At 62.4% G+C, this 15,638-nt stretch overlaps 2 protein-coding genes across 2 annotated transcripts in view; both read left to right on the top strand.

Moving 5' to 3' along the window:
* Positions 1-3,744, top strand: part of LOC309674043 (lysine-specific demethylase 2A-like) — a 29,846-nt gene extending 26,102 nt beyond the window's left edge. Inside the window, exons 16-19 of the mRNA XM_082485960.1 lie at positions 639-802; positions 1,587-1,745; positions 1,898-2,113; positions 2,262-3,744. Coding sequence (XP_082342086.1) covers positions 639-802; positions 1,587-1,745; positions 1,898-2,113; positions 2,262-2,443 — 721 coding nt within the window. The 3' untranslated portion in view covers positions 2,444-3,744. The remainder of the gene's footprint in view (positions 1-638; positions 803-1,586; positions 1,746-1,897; positions 2,114-2,261) is intronic.
* A 2,351-nt stretch (positions 3,745-6,095) lies between these two features.
* On the top strand, positions 6,096-15,535 carry LOC309673756 (beta-adrenergic receptor kinase 1-like). Its single transcript, XM_082485616.1, has 21 exons — positions 6,096-6,359; positions 7,630-7,706; positions 8,411-8,484; positions 8,812-8,913; positions 8,996-9,070; positions 9,575-9,636; positions 9,928-9,979; positions 10,343-10,434; positions 10,822-10,921; positions 11,048-11,126; positions 11,269-11,399; positions 11,843-11,937; positions 12,015-12,122; positions 12,204-12,270; positions 12,687-12,787; positions 12,901-12,967; positions 13,038-13,133; positions 13,225-13,387; positions 13,482-13,618; positions 13,865-13,978; positions 14,371-15,535. The coding sequence occupies exons 1-21, from the start codon at positions 6,247-6,249 to the stop codon at positions 14,530-14,532; spliced, it is 2,067 nt and encodes a 688-aa protein (XP_082341742.1). The 5' UTR covers positions 6,096-6,246; the 3' UTR covers positions 14,533-15,535.
* Positions 15,536-15,638: the final 103 nt, after the last annotated feature.

The raw sequence follows: 15,638 nt of genomic DNA, 5'->3' as shown, positions 1-15,638 counted from the left end.
GCTTGGGAACAGACAGGGACTTGGAAACTAGGAGGTTTCTAACCACTGAGCAGCGGGAATGGCCCAGTGGGAAAGGACTTGGCCCGCTTTGATCAGCGGCTGGTGGGAATGGTGTAGCGTGGTGGCTGGAGGAGAGCATCCCCTCACCTGCTGCTGGTGTGGCGTCCTCAGGGGCACAGCTGAGCTGCCATCAGGTCCTGGGTCTCCTCAGGCTCCTGTGGGAGAGAGGAGTTTGTGCCACCTCTGGGCTCTGTTGCAGCCCCTGGCGAAGCGTTGAGTGCTGCCGCGGCCATGGGGTGGGACCAGGCTGAGTGTTTCGCCTGCTAGGAGCAGGGATGCTTAAGATCTTCACTCTGGCAGGAGGAGCACCCAGGAGGGGACAAGCAGGCAGACAGCTGCTGCTCAGAGTCTTGTTAGGTGGCAGCAAAACCCCACTGGGGCTGTTCTGGACATTCCTGGGTGGCCGGACACCCTCAGCAACCTCCCCATGTGTTTGGGGAAACCAGGCAGAGCAACCTTGTGCTGCAGCTGGAGCCACACCAGGGCTGGGTTCCTCCCAGAAGCCAGGCAACCCGCCAGCTGTCTCTTGTCCTGCGGTGCTCTTGGGGCTCAACTTTCAGCCTTGTCCTTGTCCCCAGGTGCTGTGACAAGAGATTGTGGACAAAGATAGATTTAAGCAGGTGCAAGTCCATCACCCCCCAGGCGCTGAGCGGCATCATCAAAAGACAGCCGGTCAGCCTCGACCTCAGCTGGACCAATATCTCCAAAAAACAGCTTACGTGGCTCGTCAACAGGCTGCCAGGTGAGCGTGGGCTGGGGAGGTGTCCCTACTTCTGCTGCCAGGCTGCTCCCAGGCTTCCTGACGGCTGGATCGGAGTGAGAGACGGGCTCTGCACCCTGGTACCCACCAGCTTGCAAACTCCTGGGTGCCTGGATCTGGGTCCAGCAAAGGGCTACTAAGATAATTAGGGGATTGGAACATCTCCCTTATGAGGAAAGGCTGAGGGACTTGGGTCTTCTTAGTCTAGAAAAAAAGAAGACTGAGGGAGGATCTTATCAATACTTATAAATACTTAAAGGGAGGGTGCCAGGTAGATGGCAACAGTCTTTTTTTCGGTGGTGTGCAGTGACAGGACGAGGGAACGGGCACAAACTTGAGCATAGGAAGCTTCATTTTAAGATGAGGAGGAGCTTCTTTCCTGTGAGGGTGGCAGAGCACTGGCAGAGGCTGCCCAGAGAGGTGGTGGAGTCTCCCACTCCGGAGACATTCCAAACCCACCTGGATGCCGTCCTGTGCAACTGCTGTAGGTGCCCCTGCTCTGGCAGGGGGTGGGACTGGGGGAGCTCCAGAGGTCCCTTCCAACCCCCACCATTCTGTGATCTTATCCCCCTGTAAGCAGCTGATAGTGCTGCAGTATCCCACAGCTGTGTGTCAACCTCTCCGGAGAACCCAGCTCCTCGTCGCATCCCAGGCAGGGAGGGGAACTGCTTCCTCCTGTGCCTGGAGAAAAGGGGGTTGAGATCCGAGACACCTCGGAGCTGACCGAGCCCGTCTGACTTGGTACCTCTCTCCCTTTTCCTCGCAGGCCTGAAAGACCTCATCTTAGCGGGCTGTTCCTGGTCTGCGGTCTGTGCTCTCAGTACCTCCAGCTGCCCCCTTCTCAGGACCCTCGATCTTCGGTGGGCAGTAGGAATCAAGGACCCTCAGATCCGGGACTTACTCACCCCTCCAACAGACAAACCCAGTAAGCTCTTGCCCGGGCTGGGGGCAGTGGGGAGTTGGAGGAGGGTGAGATGCTGGGTACAGATTGGGGAGGCGATGCCGGATCCGCAACACCCCCAAAACCCAGCAGGGCAGAAGATAATCCACACTCAACTTCTCCTTTCCCTTTTGCAGGTCAGGACAATCGCAGCAAACTCCGCAACATGATCGATTTCCGGCTCGCCGGCCTGGACATCACCGACGCCACGCTGCGGCTGATCATCCGCCATATGCCCCTGCTCTCCCGCCTCGACCTCAGCCACTGCAACCACCTTACGGACCAGTCGGCCAACCTCCTCACGGCTGTGGGCTCTTCCACGCGCAACTCCCTCACCGAGCTCAACATGGCAGGTGGGTACGCTGTTCTGGGTGGCCCTGGCTGGATTTGCCATCGTAAAGCGGCTTCATCCCTCCGCCCGCCCTCCTGGCCCGACACGTGGAGCTCAGCTCTGGTTTCGCGGTGATGTTGCAGCTCACTCTTCCTCTTGTCTCCCCACAGGCTGCAATAAGCTGACGGACCAGGCCTTGCTCTACCTGCGCCGCATCTCCAACGTCACTCTAATCGACCTGCGAGGTTGCAAACAGATCACCCGCAAAGCCTGTGAGCACTTCATCTCGGACCTGTCCATCAACAGCCTCTACTGCCTGTCTGATGAGAAGCTGATCCAAAAAATCAGCTAGAGACCCTCCCCGGGGCAGACTGAGGAGAAGGAAAAAGAGCCCATCCCACCCCTCTCGGAGTGCCGCTCCTCCACGTCCCCACCTTGCCCTCGTGTGTCCTGCCGTCGCCTCCCACCTGACTCGGCAGGCAGGGCCGCTGCTGGCCTCGCTCCACCGTCCTTCCTCCTCCTCCTCCCCCGGGACTTCTGCCGATGAAGATGTCCCGCCAGGTTGGCCAGTACCAGAGGAGGAACGGGCAAATGGCAGGGAGCCTCGACCCAGAGGCTGGCCGCTTCCAAGGCGGAGGTTGTAATAGAAGATCTCTGTGCAGAGAAATGGGGCACCCTCTTCTTTCCCCCTTTCCCCTCACCCCAGCTTTCCCCCCCCCCCCTCCCCATCGTCTCCTTTGCCTTGAAACACTCGTCACTTCCCCGGTAGCACAAAGCTTTTTTGAGGGTTGAGGTCTCTCCAAGGAAGCGGGAGCAGAGCTGGAACGAAACGTACCCTTCCGTGCCACCACCAGCTCGTCGCTCGCCCTGCGCTCTCACCCCCCCTTTTACCCTTTCCCTTGTCCGGCTGGGGGGCTGTGATCAGAAAAAAACAACCCCCACACCCTCCACCTCCTCCTCCCACCGCTCTCGTGCAGCCGCGCGGCTCTTTTTGGCGTAGCCGGGGTGTCACGGCTTCTCTGGCCACACACTGGCCGGCAGCGGGGGCTTTGCAGCCCACTGTCGTCCCCCCCCCCCCCCTTACCCGGAGGAGGTGAAGCTGGGGAGAGGCCGGGGTGGAGGGGACACACGGGATGACACGATGCGCTTCCACACCGTCTGTCCCCAAGAAGCCCCCCGCGCAGAGGTGATGGCCGGGAGCGAGGGAGAAACCGCAGGGACATCAGAGCTCAGGGAGGACTCGGAAAGCATCAGAAAAGGGGGTGAGTGAGCGCTCGTAGGAGTTGGGGGTGGGGGGAACGACACACAAGAGCTGCCTCCTCTTCCTCCCCACCTCCCTGCGTGTGGCCCCGGCACCATGAAGCACTCGAGGGCCACCACGGCCGGAGGGACGAAGGTGTCTCTGTCCACCCAGGGCAATGGGGCCTGAGCCCGAACTGGCACGAAGTCCCCCCCCCCCCCATTACTGCATTGTCCTCTCCTTTTTTCCCACCCCCACCCCCTTTTTAGCTGCCATTTTTTTCCTTTGCAATGAATGGTCGGTCCAAAGAACCTCTCTCTAGGGCAGCAGAGAGCTTTTTGCACTTTAAAAAAAAAAAAAAAAAAAAAAAAAAAAAAAAAAAACGGAAAAAAAAAAGGAAAAAAAAAAGAAAAGGAGGGGAAAAAAAGGAAAAAAAAACCTATGAAAAAAAGGAGAAAAAAAAAAAAAAACAAAAACAGGAAAAAGGTTGGAATCTTCTTTTGGGTCACTATTTTATTTCCCTGCCTGTGAGCGGATGCTCCCCATCTCTCCCCTGCCCCCCCCCCCCCCGTGTCAGGACCCCCCCCTTCCTCGGCCTCACCCCCCCCCCCATCCCCGGCAGCGCCTACGGATAGCACAAACCGCCCCCCCCCCCCTCCAGTGCCACCCATCCCCAAGCCCCGCAGAGGACGACCGAGGGACACGGGGGGGGGGTCCCTGCGGAGGGGGGCCCGTGTGTGTCATCCCCCCGCCCCCCCCCGCGGCCGCTGCTTCAGAAGCAATAAGGGAGGAGAGATGGTCGCCCACCCTTCTGCCCATCCTCCGAGCGGGGGGACACACATGAGGGGACAGTGGCTATGGGGATGGGGGGGGGGGCGACAAGGGCTTTGGGGACAAAAAGAGCCCGGGGTGGGGGCGAAGCAGAGAGCCGGGCTAGAGCTTCATCCCGGTGAAAAGCTGTCGGAAGAATGGAAAGCTTTTTTTTTTTTTTTTTTCTTTTTCCTTTTGGATTGATTTTTTTTTTTGTTATTGTTGTTATTTTGGGGGGGGAGGGTGTTGAGTTTTTGAAAGAAAAGAGGGGTAGAACTTAGCCCGGGGTGGAGGGGAGGGGGGGAAGCGCCCGTGCGTGTGTGTCATGTCCCCTTCCCGGTCACGGAGGCTCCGACGTGCCACCCTCGTCACCCCCCCATCGGCGGGCAGTGGGGGAAAATCCACAAGGAAGAACGGAAAAAAAAAAAAAAACCAAACAAACAAAAAACAGAGAATTATATATAATAAAAATCACTTAGTGATTTAAAAGTGACCCAGACTGCTCCCTAAAGGCAACTCCTGCGAGAAAAGTCACTATTGTTTAAGGGTTTGGTTGTGTTTTTGTTTTGTTTTAATCCCCCCCCCCCCCTTTTTTTTCCCCTGCCCTCCCCCCCGCCCCCCCTCCCCCCTTCTGGAGAAATATTGTAAATATATATTTTTTTGTTGGCGATTTAGAGTCCATCTCTGATGTTTGTGCTTTAAAATTAAATGTAAGCATTAAGGGTAAAAGCAATCCAAGTCTTACGCTCTCTCCGTCGTGATGGTTTGGGTTGGGGGGGGGGGGGGGGGCAGAGGGAGGATTTATAATTTTATCTTTTTGTTTGTTTGTTTTTGGGTTTTTTTTTCCCTTTTTCTAAGCGTTCTCCGATACCGGTTGTAGAGAGGATCTTTGCTCATTACCGCAGGGAGGGGAGAGATGTTGGGGGGGGGGCAGACACGGGGACACATAACACCCTCTGAAGGGAAATATTTTGTTTTTCAGGGGTGGATTTTTTTTTAATAAAACAAAAAAAAAAACCCAAATTTAAGGAAAATCTCCCAATCCTGCGCCTGAGCTCTGGCCGTCACCTGTCTGTGAGGGAGGGGGAGGGGACGGGGACATGGAGGCCTCGGGGACCTCCTCTGTGTGTCCCTGTCCCCCATGTCCCCATCTTCTCCAGCTCCTCCAGGAGCCACAGGGCCACCGAGGTGACACTGAGGGTGACGCGGCCAGCGTGGCGCAGAGCTCGCTCTCCCGTGGGTGTACGTTCTCCCCCACGGGGGACCCGGAGGGGGGGGGGGGCGAAGGCTCAGCCATGTCCGCCGGAGCATCACCCGTGTGTCCTGTCACACACACATGGTCACATCTGCTGTCACACGCGCTGACATCCACGGTGTCACACCCGGTGTCTCACGCACGCAGTGTGATGCTTGGAGTGCCACACATAGTGTCGCACACCCGTGGTGTCACGCTCACAATGTCACACACAGTGTCACACACCCATGGACTAACACATGGTGTCACATAAACACTGTCACACAACCACAGTGTCACACCTGCTGTCACACACACACATGCATAGTGTCACATACCCCCAGTGTCACACCCCTGGTGTCACACCCCCAGTGTCACACACACACACGGTGTCACACGTGGTTTCACACACACCCCCATGGTGTCACACACACACGGTGTCACACACACACACCCCCCCCCCCGGTGACCCACACGCGCCCGCCGGTCTCACGGCCACGCCCGGGTGGGCGGGGCGGTGGGAAGGGCGCCCACAGGCCCCGCCCCCGATCTGACCACGCCCCCCCGCCGCTCCGGCCACGCCCCCGCTCCGGCCCGTGGCGGCAGCGCCGCCTGTCACGCCCGGGCACGCGCACGGGGCACGCGCTCCCTCAGGCCGCCCCGCCCGCCATGGCCCCCCGCCGCTGAGGCCGCGCCGCCGCCGGCCGGTCCGTCCCGGCTGCATTCCGGGTCCGCCCCCTTCTCCCTTACCACCCCTCCTCCGGTTCCGGTTCCGGTTCCCGGTTCCGGTTCCGGTTCCGGGTCCGTGCGGGTCGGGTCCGGGCCGGCGGCGGTGGGGCCGGCGGGACCCGGCGGCGCGGCTGGGCTCAAGATGGCGGACCTGGAGGCGGTGCTGGCGGACGTGAGCTACCTGATGGCCATGGAGAAGAGCCGCGCCGCGCCCGCCGCCCGCGCCAGCAAGAGGATCCTCCTGCCCGAGCCCAGGTGAGGCCCCGCCGCCGCGGCTCCCTCCCCCCGACCGGCCCCGGTACCGACCCCGGCTCCCGCCGCCGGGCCGGGCCACCGCTGCACCGGGCAGGGCGCAGGCGGGCGCAGGCGTGTGCGCGCGCACACACACACACACGTGTGTACACAAGCGGGCACGGACACGGACACACGGACACACGCCCTCCCCGGTACACGGGCACAGCCTGTCCCCGGCGTGCGGCCACGCACCGGCCCGGGGCACCCGCAGCCGCCTGAGGCCGTGTGTGTGTGTGTGTATGTACACACGTGTGTGTGTGTATGTGTACACGTGCAGAGTGCTGGGGGGGGCTGCGTGCACACACACGTGTGTCCGCACACACACAACCCCCTATAGCCCCTTCCAGTGCCTAAAGGGGCTCCAGGAGAGCTGGGGAGGGACTCTGGATCAGGGAGGGGAGCCATAGGACAACGGGGATTGGTTTTAAACTGGAAGAGGGGAGATTTAGATGAGATATTAGGAAGAAATTCTTTCCTGTGAGGGCGGTGAGCTCCCGGCGCAGGTTGCCCAGAGAAGCTGTGGCTGCCCCATCCCTGGAGGTGTTCAAGGCCAGGTTGGACAGGGCTTGGAGCAACCTGGTCTGGTGGGAGGTGTCCCTGCCCGTGGCAGAGGGGTGGAACTAGATGATCTTTAAGGTCCCTTCCAACCCAAACCGTTCTGTCTGGTTGCACGTGCACACGCGGTGTACATCAGCACTCGCACACAGGGGCTCAGCTGGCACACCCTGCTTTCCCTGTGTGCACACACACAGCACACGCAGCATTGTGGTGCTCCCCGCTGCGCACGCCGCCCCCGCGCCTGTGTCTCTCTCATGCGCATACCCCCTCCTGCCCACACAACCCGCTCCACAACTTCCCCTTGCACACCCGGCGCGCATACACACACACAGCATGACACACAGCACAGAGCACAGCGTGGCGCACAGCAGCATGGCACGCCATGCAACCAGGGAGGTTTTTTTGGGGGTAGCCTCCTTCCCAGCCTCCCTTGGACCCCAGGGCATGGGGCACCCCGTGCCTGACCCTTATCGGGGCCCAGCAACTTGTCACACTTGAGAGGGGGACACACAAGATGGGAGGACATGCACACCAATGGGGCTTGGGGATGCAGGAGAGGAGGGGCATGGCAGGCACAGGGTGGGCACGGGGGGCACTGGGGGTGCCGGGAGCAGAGGTCTGCCAGGGGGCATGGGGCAGGCTGGGGTGCTGAGCCCCTCCGGTGTCTCCCCAGCATCCGCAGCGTCATGCAGAAGTACCTGGAGGACCGGGGAGAGGTGACGTTCGACAAGATCTTCACACAGAAGATCGGTGAGCTGGGGACATGGAGGCTGCAGGAGACATGGGGGCGCAAGGGAGGGCACATGGATGAGCACCCACAAACGCAGGGACGCTCATCGTGTGCCTGGGCCAGCGCTGGGGGGCTGGATTGGTGGCAGCCATGACAGTGGTAGTGGCCGTGGCCATTCCCCTCTGCCCCTGGCATGCCCTGGGAGCTGTGGGGCTGGGCTGGGCAGAGGTGCCTGGGGGCTGCGTGACACAACCCCCTGTGCCACATCCCCCACCCTGCGTCCCCCACCCCGTCACTTCCCCCAGCGTCGGTGCTAACCGTCCAGGGCAGGAAGCGCCTCTCACTTCCTCCCGCCGGCTCTGGCGGTTTCCGGGCACATCCGCCCCACAGCAGCCTGCTCCACGGTGCCCGCCTGTGCCCCTGCCCCATTGCTCCCCTACTGTACCAACCTCCTCCCTACCCCACTGCTCCCCTGCCCCATAGCGCCCTATAGTGCTGCACTGCTCCTCCCTGTGACAGCTGGTGTCCTTGTCTCACCGCATCGCCCTGCCAAACCCTGGCCAGCTTCCAGCTTGGCACTTCCCCTTCCCCAAGCCTGGCATGGGAGTGGCTGTGGGGACAGGCAGGCCCAGGGGACATCCCTGTGCCCCTTGGCCTGGGCTACAGGGCATGTGTTGCTGCTCTGGGACAGGCACTTCTCATGCCATGGCTCTGTCCCCACCAGGGTACCTGCTCTTCCGGGACTTCGCCTTTAACCAGGCAGAGGAGGCCAAACCCCTGATGGAGTTTTATGAGGAGGTGAGACAGGGGGACCCATCTGGATGGACCCTGGTGGTCACGAGGAGGGTTGAGGGTGGGATTTTGTACCTACAGTGTCCACAGACACAGTACCAAGAGCATGCAGAGTACCCAAGGGGGCCCAGAGGTGATGCTCTGGGTACCCAGGGGACGTGATAACCATTGGGTGCCCATGGGACGTGGTACCAAGAGGGGCTGGGGACGTGGTTCCTGGTGTACCAGGTCCCGGCAGCCACCCAGCCCTGTGTGGGGTGAGGGCTGTGCCCTGTGTTGGCCCAGGCCCGGGGGCTGCGTGCCTCTATGCCACAGGAGCTGTGCCCTTGCCAGATCAAGAAATACGAGAAGCTGGACTCCGAGGAGGAGCGAACGGCCCGGAGCCGCCACATCTTTGACCATTACATCATGAAGGAGCTGCTGGCCTGCTCCCACGTGAGTGCTGTGCTGTGCAGGCCTTGCCCCTCTGCCCTCGTCCCTTCTGCCCAGGGTGACACAGTCCCGTCTTGCCTCACAGCCCTTCTCCAAGAGTGCCACGGAGCATGTCCAGAGTCGTCTCAGCAAGAAGCAGGTGCCCCCAGACCTCTTCCAGGTGGGCATCACCCGGGACAGAGAGGGGGTCCCTGCCACCTCTGGTACTCGGAGGGTTAATCCTTAGTGGGGGAGGCTGGTGAAAGGGTGCTGGAGGCTGGTGGTGACAGGGGCCCCTGGAGGTGGTGGGGGGTCCCAGAAGGTATGGGAACCCCAAGGGATGGTGAGGGGCTCCCCAGCAGGTTGGGAACGAGGGGGATTGCTGGGGGTCCCCATTGGGTGGTAGGCTAGGGGCTGGAGGTAACAGGGGAGTCCATCAAAGGGTGGTATGTAGAGGTGACCTGAGGTGTCAGTGTAGTCCACAGGGATGGTGATGTTGGGGTCCCCAAAGACACAGGTGACCCTGGGTGGCAGAACTATCCCCAGGGGCCTGGAAGTGTCAGGGTGGCAGTGTGGGGATATGTGAAATCCCAGGGGTGGAGCCCTCTCACAATGATGGGACCTGAGGGGTACGGGTGACCTGGGTGGCCTTGGGGACCCAGCGCTGAGCCCTGTGTCCCCCCAGCCCTACATTGAGGAGATCTGCCAGAACCTGCGTGGGGGCATCTTCCAGAAATTCATCGAGAGGTGAGATGGGGGACAGTCCCATGCGAATCGGGGTGTCCCATCCTACTGGGGACCAGGGTCTCCTGGCCCAGAGAGGGACCAGGGGTCCCTTCTTAGATAGGAGCCCCAAGGGTGTCTTTCCCCAGACCAAGGACTCGGGGGGTTCTTCTCATCCCTAGGTCTGGCCCGGGGTCTCTCTGTTCCCAGACGGGGGTCCTGGGGGGTGCTGCCTGTCTCCAGACCTGAGATGGGTCTTGGGGGGGGAGGTCTCTCCAGGGGCTCCACTCTTGCCCTCTCTGTGCTTTGTTGCAGTGACAAGTTCACGCGGTTCTGCCAGTGGAAGAACGTGGAGCTGAACATCCATGTGAGCAGGGAACCCTGCACCTTGGGGCATCCCGGGTATTTCCAGGGAGGGAAACGTGGGGACAGTGACAAGGCTGCTACTACAGGGCTCACTAAGGCTGGGGCGGGTACCCTCGGACGAGCGCCCTGCAGGGGCACCCTCGCACACCCCCCAGGGCTCTCACTCACTCGCAGGTGGCTCTCCGCTGCCTGCCCACGCCCACGAGGACATGCGGAGCATTCCCCATGTTCCTCACCCAGGGAAACTGAGGCAGGGTGTGGGACTTCCCCCCCCACCCCGGACACATGCAGCTCTTGGTGCAGGGCAGGTGCTGCGGGACCCAAATGTCCAGGCTCACCCCCACCTTCTTCTCACTTCCTCCAGCTCACCATGAACGACTTCAGTGTTCACCGAATCATCGGCCGTGGTGGTTTCGGGGAGGTCTACGGCTGCCGGAAAGCAGATACGGGCAAAATGTAATAGGGGATGCTCTGTCGCGGGGGGATGGAGAGATCTGCCTGCGATCTGGGGGCGCTGGGGCTCTGGTGGTGGTCCCAAGGGCAGCTGCAGTGGTGTTGCCGTGACGACAGATGTTAGGGGGTTGCGGAAGGATTGCCATGGCTACGGGTCTCTGGGGGATACAGGGACGTCATGGCCGTGGGTGGTAGCTGGATGCGGTGATGTGGCCGTGGGTGCTGGCAGTGCAGGGACGCGATGGTGTGGCTGCGGTTGGTGGGACTGTGGGCAGGTCAGGACCGCGGCGACATGGTGGTGGCACTGGAGCGCCGTTGTGCTGTGGCCGTGGGCAGAGGCGGGCTGTGGCACCAAGGCCATGGGCAGCAGCAGTGACTCTTTGCCCCCAGGTATGCCATGAAGTGCTTGGACAAGAAACGCATCAAGATGAAGCAGGGAGAGACCCTGGCCCTCAACGAGCGCATCATGCTGTCCCTCGTCAGCACCGGGGTGAGAAGAGGCAGGCGCCGGGCAGGGCTGACAGCCCGGTTACAGGCTGTGGCACGGGAGAGGGACAGTGAGGGAGGGTGTTCCCGGGGCACCTCCAGCACCGCGTGACCTCGTCTCTCCTGCCAGGACTGCCCATTCATCGTGTGCATGTCGTACGCCTTCCACACACCCGACAAGCTCAGCTTCATCCTCGACCTCATGAATGGTGAGAGACGCTGGTCCCAAGGGACTGATCCCCAGCCCCAGTGCCATGGCTGGCCTGAGCCACGGGCTCGAAACCCCTGCCAGCGCCATCCCCAGGGCGCAGAGGGCAATGCCAGGGTGACATCTGGCCCCTGTCACCACAGGGGGAGACCTGCATTATCACCTGTCCCAGCACGGCGTCTTCTCAGAGGCGGAGATGAGGTTCTACGCAGCTGAGATCATCCTGGGCCTGGAGCACATGCACAGCCGCTTCGTGGTGTACCGCGACCTCAAGGTGACCGACTCCACAGGCATCCTGCAGACACCTCGAGCACCCACACCCCCACGGGCACCCTCAGACCCCGCAGATGTCTGTAGTCCCCATTGGCATCCCTGGGCCCTGTGGGCACCCACAGGTGTTGCAGGTACCCACAGACACTGCAGGAGCCATCACACCCCATGGGCTCTCCCCCAGCCCAGAGGGCCCCCCCAGGTCCCATGGGCACCACTGACCCTGCAGGAACTCACCCCATACTCCTTGGGCACCCTTGGGACTGCGCAGGCATCCCGAGACCTCTGAGGGCACTCACAGACTCCACCGGCACTTCCCGGTCCCACAGATGCCCCCAAATCCCACGGAGTACCCAAGCCTGACCCATGTGGCCACCCCCAGCCTCACTGCCCAGCCTGTGCCCATGGGCAACGCTTGAGCTCAGGGCTGGCACGGTGTCTTGGCAGCCGGCAAACATTCTCCTGGACGAGTTTGGGCACGTCCGCATCTCAGACCTGGGCCTGGCCTGCGACTTCTCCAAAAAGAAGCCCCACGCCAGTGTGTGAGTGTGCCTGCGCCCCTGCCCGCCCTGTGCCCGCCTGCCTGGCACAGCCCCTGACCCTCTCTCTGCCCCCACAGGGGGACCCACGGGTACATGGCTCCGGAGGTGCTGCAGAAAGGAGTGGCGTACGACAGCAGCGCCGACTGGTTCTCGCTGGGCTGCATGCTCTTCAAGCTGCTCCGGGGGTGAGCGTGCAGACATGGCTGTGGGCGCAGGAGGGGTGCGGGTGGGCACCGCTGAGTTCCTCTCTCCCCTCGCGGCCGTAGGCACAGCCCCTTTCGGCAGCACAAGACAAAGGACAAGCACGAGATCGACCGTATGACCCTCACAATGGTGAGTTGGGGCGCCCTGGTCTTTGCACTGTGGGTCAGGGAGGGCTGAGGCAGGTGTGGACGGGGCGCCAGCACCCACTGTGCTGCTGTGCCCACCCCTCCCTCCTGCCATGTGCTGGCAGAGGCCTGGGGGACACACGGGGTGCGGGGGGGTCAGGGAAAGCCGGTCCTTGAAGAGGAGCAGTGCCTGGATTGCATATTCATGCCCATCTCTATGTGCGTGTGTGTGTGTGCAAGTGGGTGTCTGCACGTGGGTGTCTTCTCACTCCCCGTGTGAGTGCATATCCTGTGCACGTGCAGGTCTGTGTATGTGTCTGTGCACACGTGTGCGTATCTGCGCGCATCCCCGTCCCCGTGCACACACATGCCTTGGTGCTTGTGTGCTCACGGTGGGATCAACCGTGCCCTCTCCCGCAGGCCGTCGAGCTGCCAGACTCCTTCTCCCCCGAGCTGCGCTCGCTGCTGGAGGGGCTGCTGCAGCGAGACGTCAACCGGCGGCTGGGCTGCATGGGGCGCGGGTGAGTCCCAGCGGGCACTGGGGCTGGGGCAGAAGGCAGGCAGCAAAGGATGGTGTGCTGCTGCAGCTGCCGAGACCCTGCAGCGCTCACCCCACCCCCCCTTCACTCCCCAGGGCGCAGGAGGTGAAGGAGGAGCCCTTCTTCAAGGGCCTGGACTGGCAGATGGTTTTCCTGCAGAAGGTGAGGGAACAGGAAGGGGTATGGAGGATAATGGGCGGCCATCCCTCTAAAACCCCTTTCCTGCCTGCAGTACCCGCCACCCCTCATCCCACCCCGCGGTGAGGTGAATGCAGCCGACGCCTTCGACATCGGCTCCTTCGATGAGGAGGACACGAAGGGCATCAAGGTACCGGGGTGGAGGGGCTGAGCGTGACGGGGGGCTGAGGTGGCAAGCAGCCCCTGACGCGGCGATGCCCGCCTGCCTCCTTGCCCGCCAGCTGCTGGAGAGCGACCAGGAGCTGTACCGCAACTTCCCACTCACCATCTCGGAGCGGTGGCAGCAGGAGGTGACAGAGACAGTCTTCGAAGCAGTCAACGCCGACACTGATAAGCTGGAGGCTCGCAAGAAAGCCAAGAACAAGCAGCTGGGCCACGAGGAGGGTGAGTGGGGCCGGGTGTCCCCCCCATTGACAGCCCCCCGGCTCTGCCCGGCCCCCTGGGCTGACCCTGCCTCTCCCCGGCGCGACGGGCACAGAGTACGCCATGGGCAAGGACTGCATCATGCACGGGTACATGGCCAAGCTGGGCAACCCCTTCCTGACGCAGTGGCAACGCCGCTACTTCTACCTCTTCCCCAACCGCCTGGAGTGGCGTGGGGAGGGTGAGTCGCCGGTAAGGCGGGTGAGGAGAAGAGGGGGGACACGGGGCTGTGCAGGGCGAGCATGGTGCTCAACGGGCACGGTGCTCATTGGGCAGGGCTCGGCACCGGCAGACATCAGGGAGCACCGGGCACAGGGGGGTGAGGGATGTGCACAAGCAGATGTGGCACTGTGATGGGTGTGGGGGCGCATAGGGGGAGTTTGGGGGGGCGGGCAGGGAGGTGTGGGGGCGAGGGCCGGGCTGAGCCTGTCCCCCCAGCAGTCCCTGCTCACCATGGAGGAGATCGACTCGGTGGAGGAGACGCAGGTGAAGGAGCGCAAGTGCATCCTGCTCCGCATCCGCGGCGGCAAGCAGTTCGTGCTGCAGTGTGATGTGAGTGTGCCCTGGGTCACCCACTGGGGCTGGCCACTATCCCCTGGGGTCACCTGCCACCCTTGCCAGGCACTAGCCACCTCCTGCCCCTCACTGGCCATCTCACCCAGTTGCTCCCGCTGGGCTCTAGCCACCTCCTGCTAGCTGCTAGCCATCCCCTCAGCTGAGTGCTAGCCACCTCCAGGCCATCACTAGCCATCCCAAGCTGGGCACTAACCACCTCCTGCCAGCTGCTGGCCACTAGCCCTGCACATTTAGCTATCCTGGGGCATGAATACTGAAAGTTTGGGGCAACGCCAGAGCCCTGGTGCCCCGGGGAGCCCCTGGCCACCCTGCACCCTGCCCTGGCACCCCGGGGAGCCCCGGCCTGACCAGTGCCCTGCCCTGCACAGAGCGACCCTGAGCTGGTGCAGTGGCGGAAGGAGCTGCGGGACGCCCAGCGCCAGGCCCAGCAGCTGCTGCAGCGGGTGCCGCGCATGCAGAACAAGCCCCGCTCGCCCGTGGTGGAGCTCAGCAAAGTGCCGTTCATCCAGCGCTCCGCCAACGGGCTCTGACCCTGTGCCGACGCGCCCCGCGCGCCCTCCTCTCCCCAGCCTTCCCACCCCGCCTCTAATTTATTGGGTTGGGTTCCCGCGTGCCCCCGCTCCTTTCCGTCGTCCCCGGGCCAGGCATTGGGAGGATGCCTGGTGTTGGTCTTACCCGCCGGCTGCAGAGCGGGCACGGCTGCAGTGCTGCCGTTCCAGCCCAGCCTCCGGCACGGAGCTGATGCTGGGTATGCGGCACGGCGTGGCACCTCTCCCCGGCATCCCTGCCTCTCCCGATCCTCTACGAACTCTCCGGCTAAGATGAAGGTAGCCCCCGCGCCCCCCCCTCTCCGTGCCTGCCCGCTTCGCCACCGCTGTGTGTGCCAAATGGGGCAGGTGGGTGCCCAGCTCCGGCCGGGCAGGGAACTGGCCGGCTCCTCTTCACCCGTAGCCTTTGCCCACCTCCCCGCCAGCCGGTGTGTCCCGGCTCGGCTGTGTCCGTCGTGTGGGTGCCAAGTCCTTTTTGTGTGTGTGCGTGTGTGTGTGCGTGCGTGTGTGCGTGCCTGGGGGGGACCCCCTGTAAATACTGTGCCGTGGGTCCCCTGTGTGCCCCCCCAGCTGTGCCCCTGCCTCCCCCCTCCCTGAGCTGTGGGGTGGCAGTGCCCAGCTGGGGGACACGGGGTGGCCGAGGAGGAGGGAAGAGCAGGTGGGACCCCCAAATCAGCCTCATGTGACGCTGGCCCCGGTCCCCAGCCGGTGGGTGCAGGGGCAGGTTGTCCCCCACCCCCTGCCCGCCCCGATCCCTGGAAGCATCTGTAAATATTGGTCTCCGGTCGGTCTGCTCCAGGGGCCGGGGCGGGCAGGGGGTGGCACCGGGCAGGGCCAGGGCCGTCGGTGAATGAGATTTTGATGAGCAGAGACGTGAGAATGAAAAAAAAAAAAAATTTAAAAAAAAAAAAAAAAAAAGAGTTTTTATAATAAAAATCTGGAAAAACATCATCCGGCTCCACCTCATTGCGGGGTGGCAGAGATGGCGCCGAACCCACTTAGGGCACGCTGGCACTTTGGGGACGTACCAGTGTGCGGGTGGGATGGGGGTCCCAGGTGGGTGCTGGGGGTGAAGTTGGGAGCAGGGG

Source organism: Vanellus vanellus, assembly GCF_965231255.1.
Source record: "Vanellus vanellus genome assembly, chromosome: 6".
Taxonomy (NCBI): Eukaryota; Metazoa; Chordata; class Aves; order Charadriiformes; family Charadriidae; genus Vanellus; species Vanellus vanellus.
This window is presented reverse-complemented; position numbering and strand designations above follow the sequence as displayed.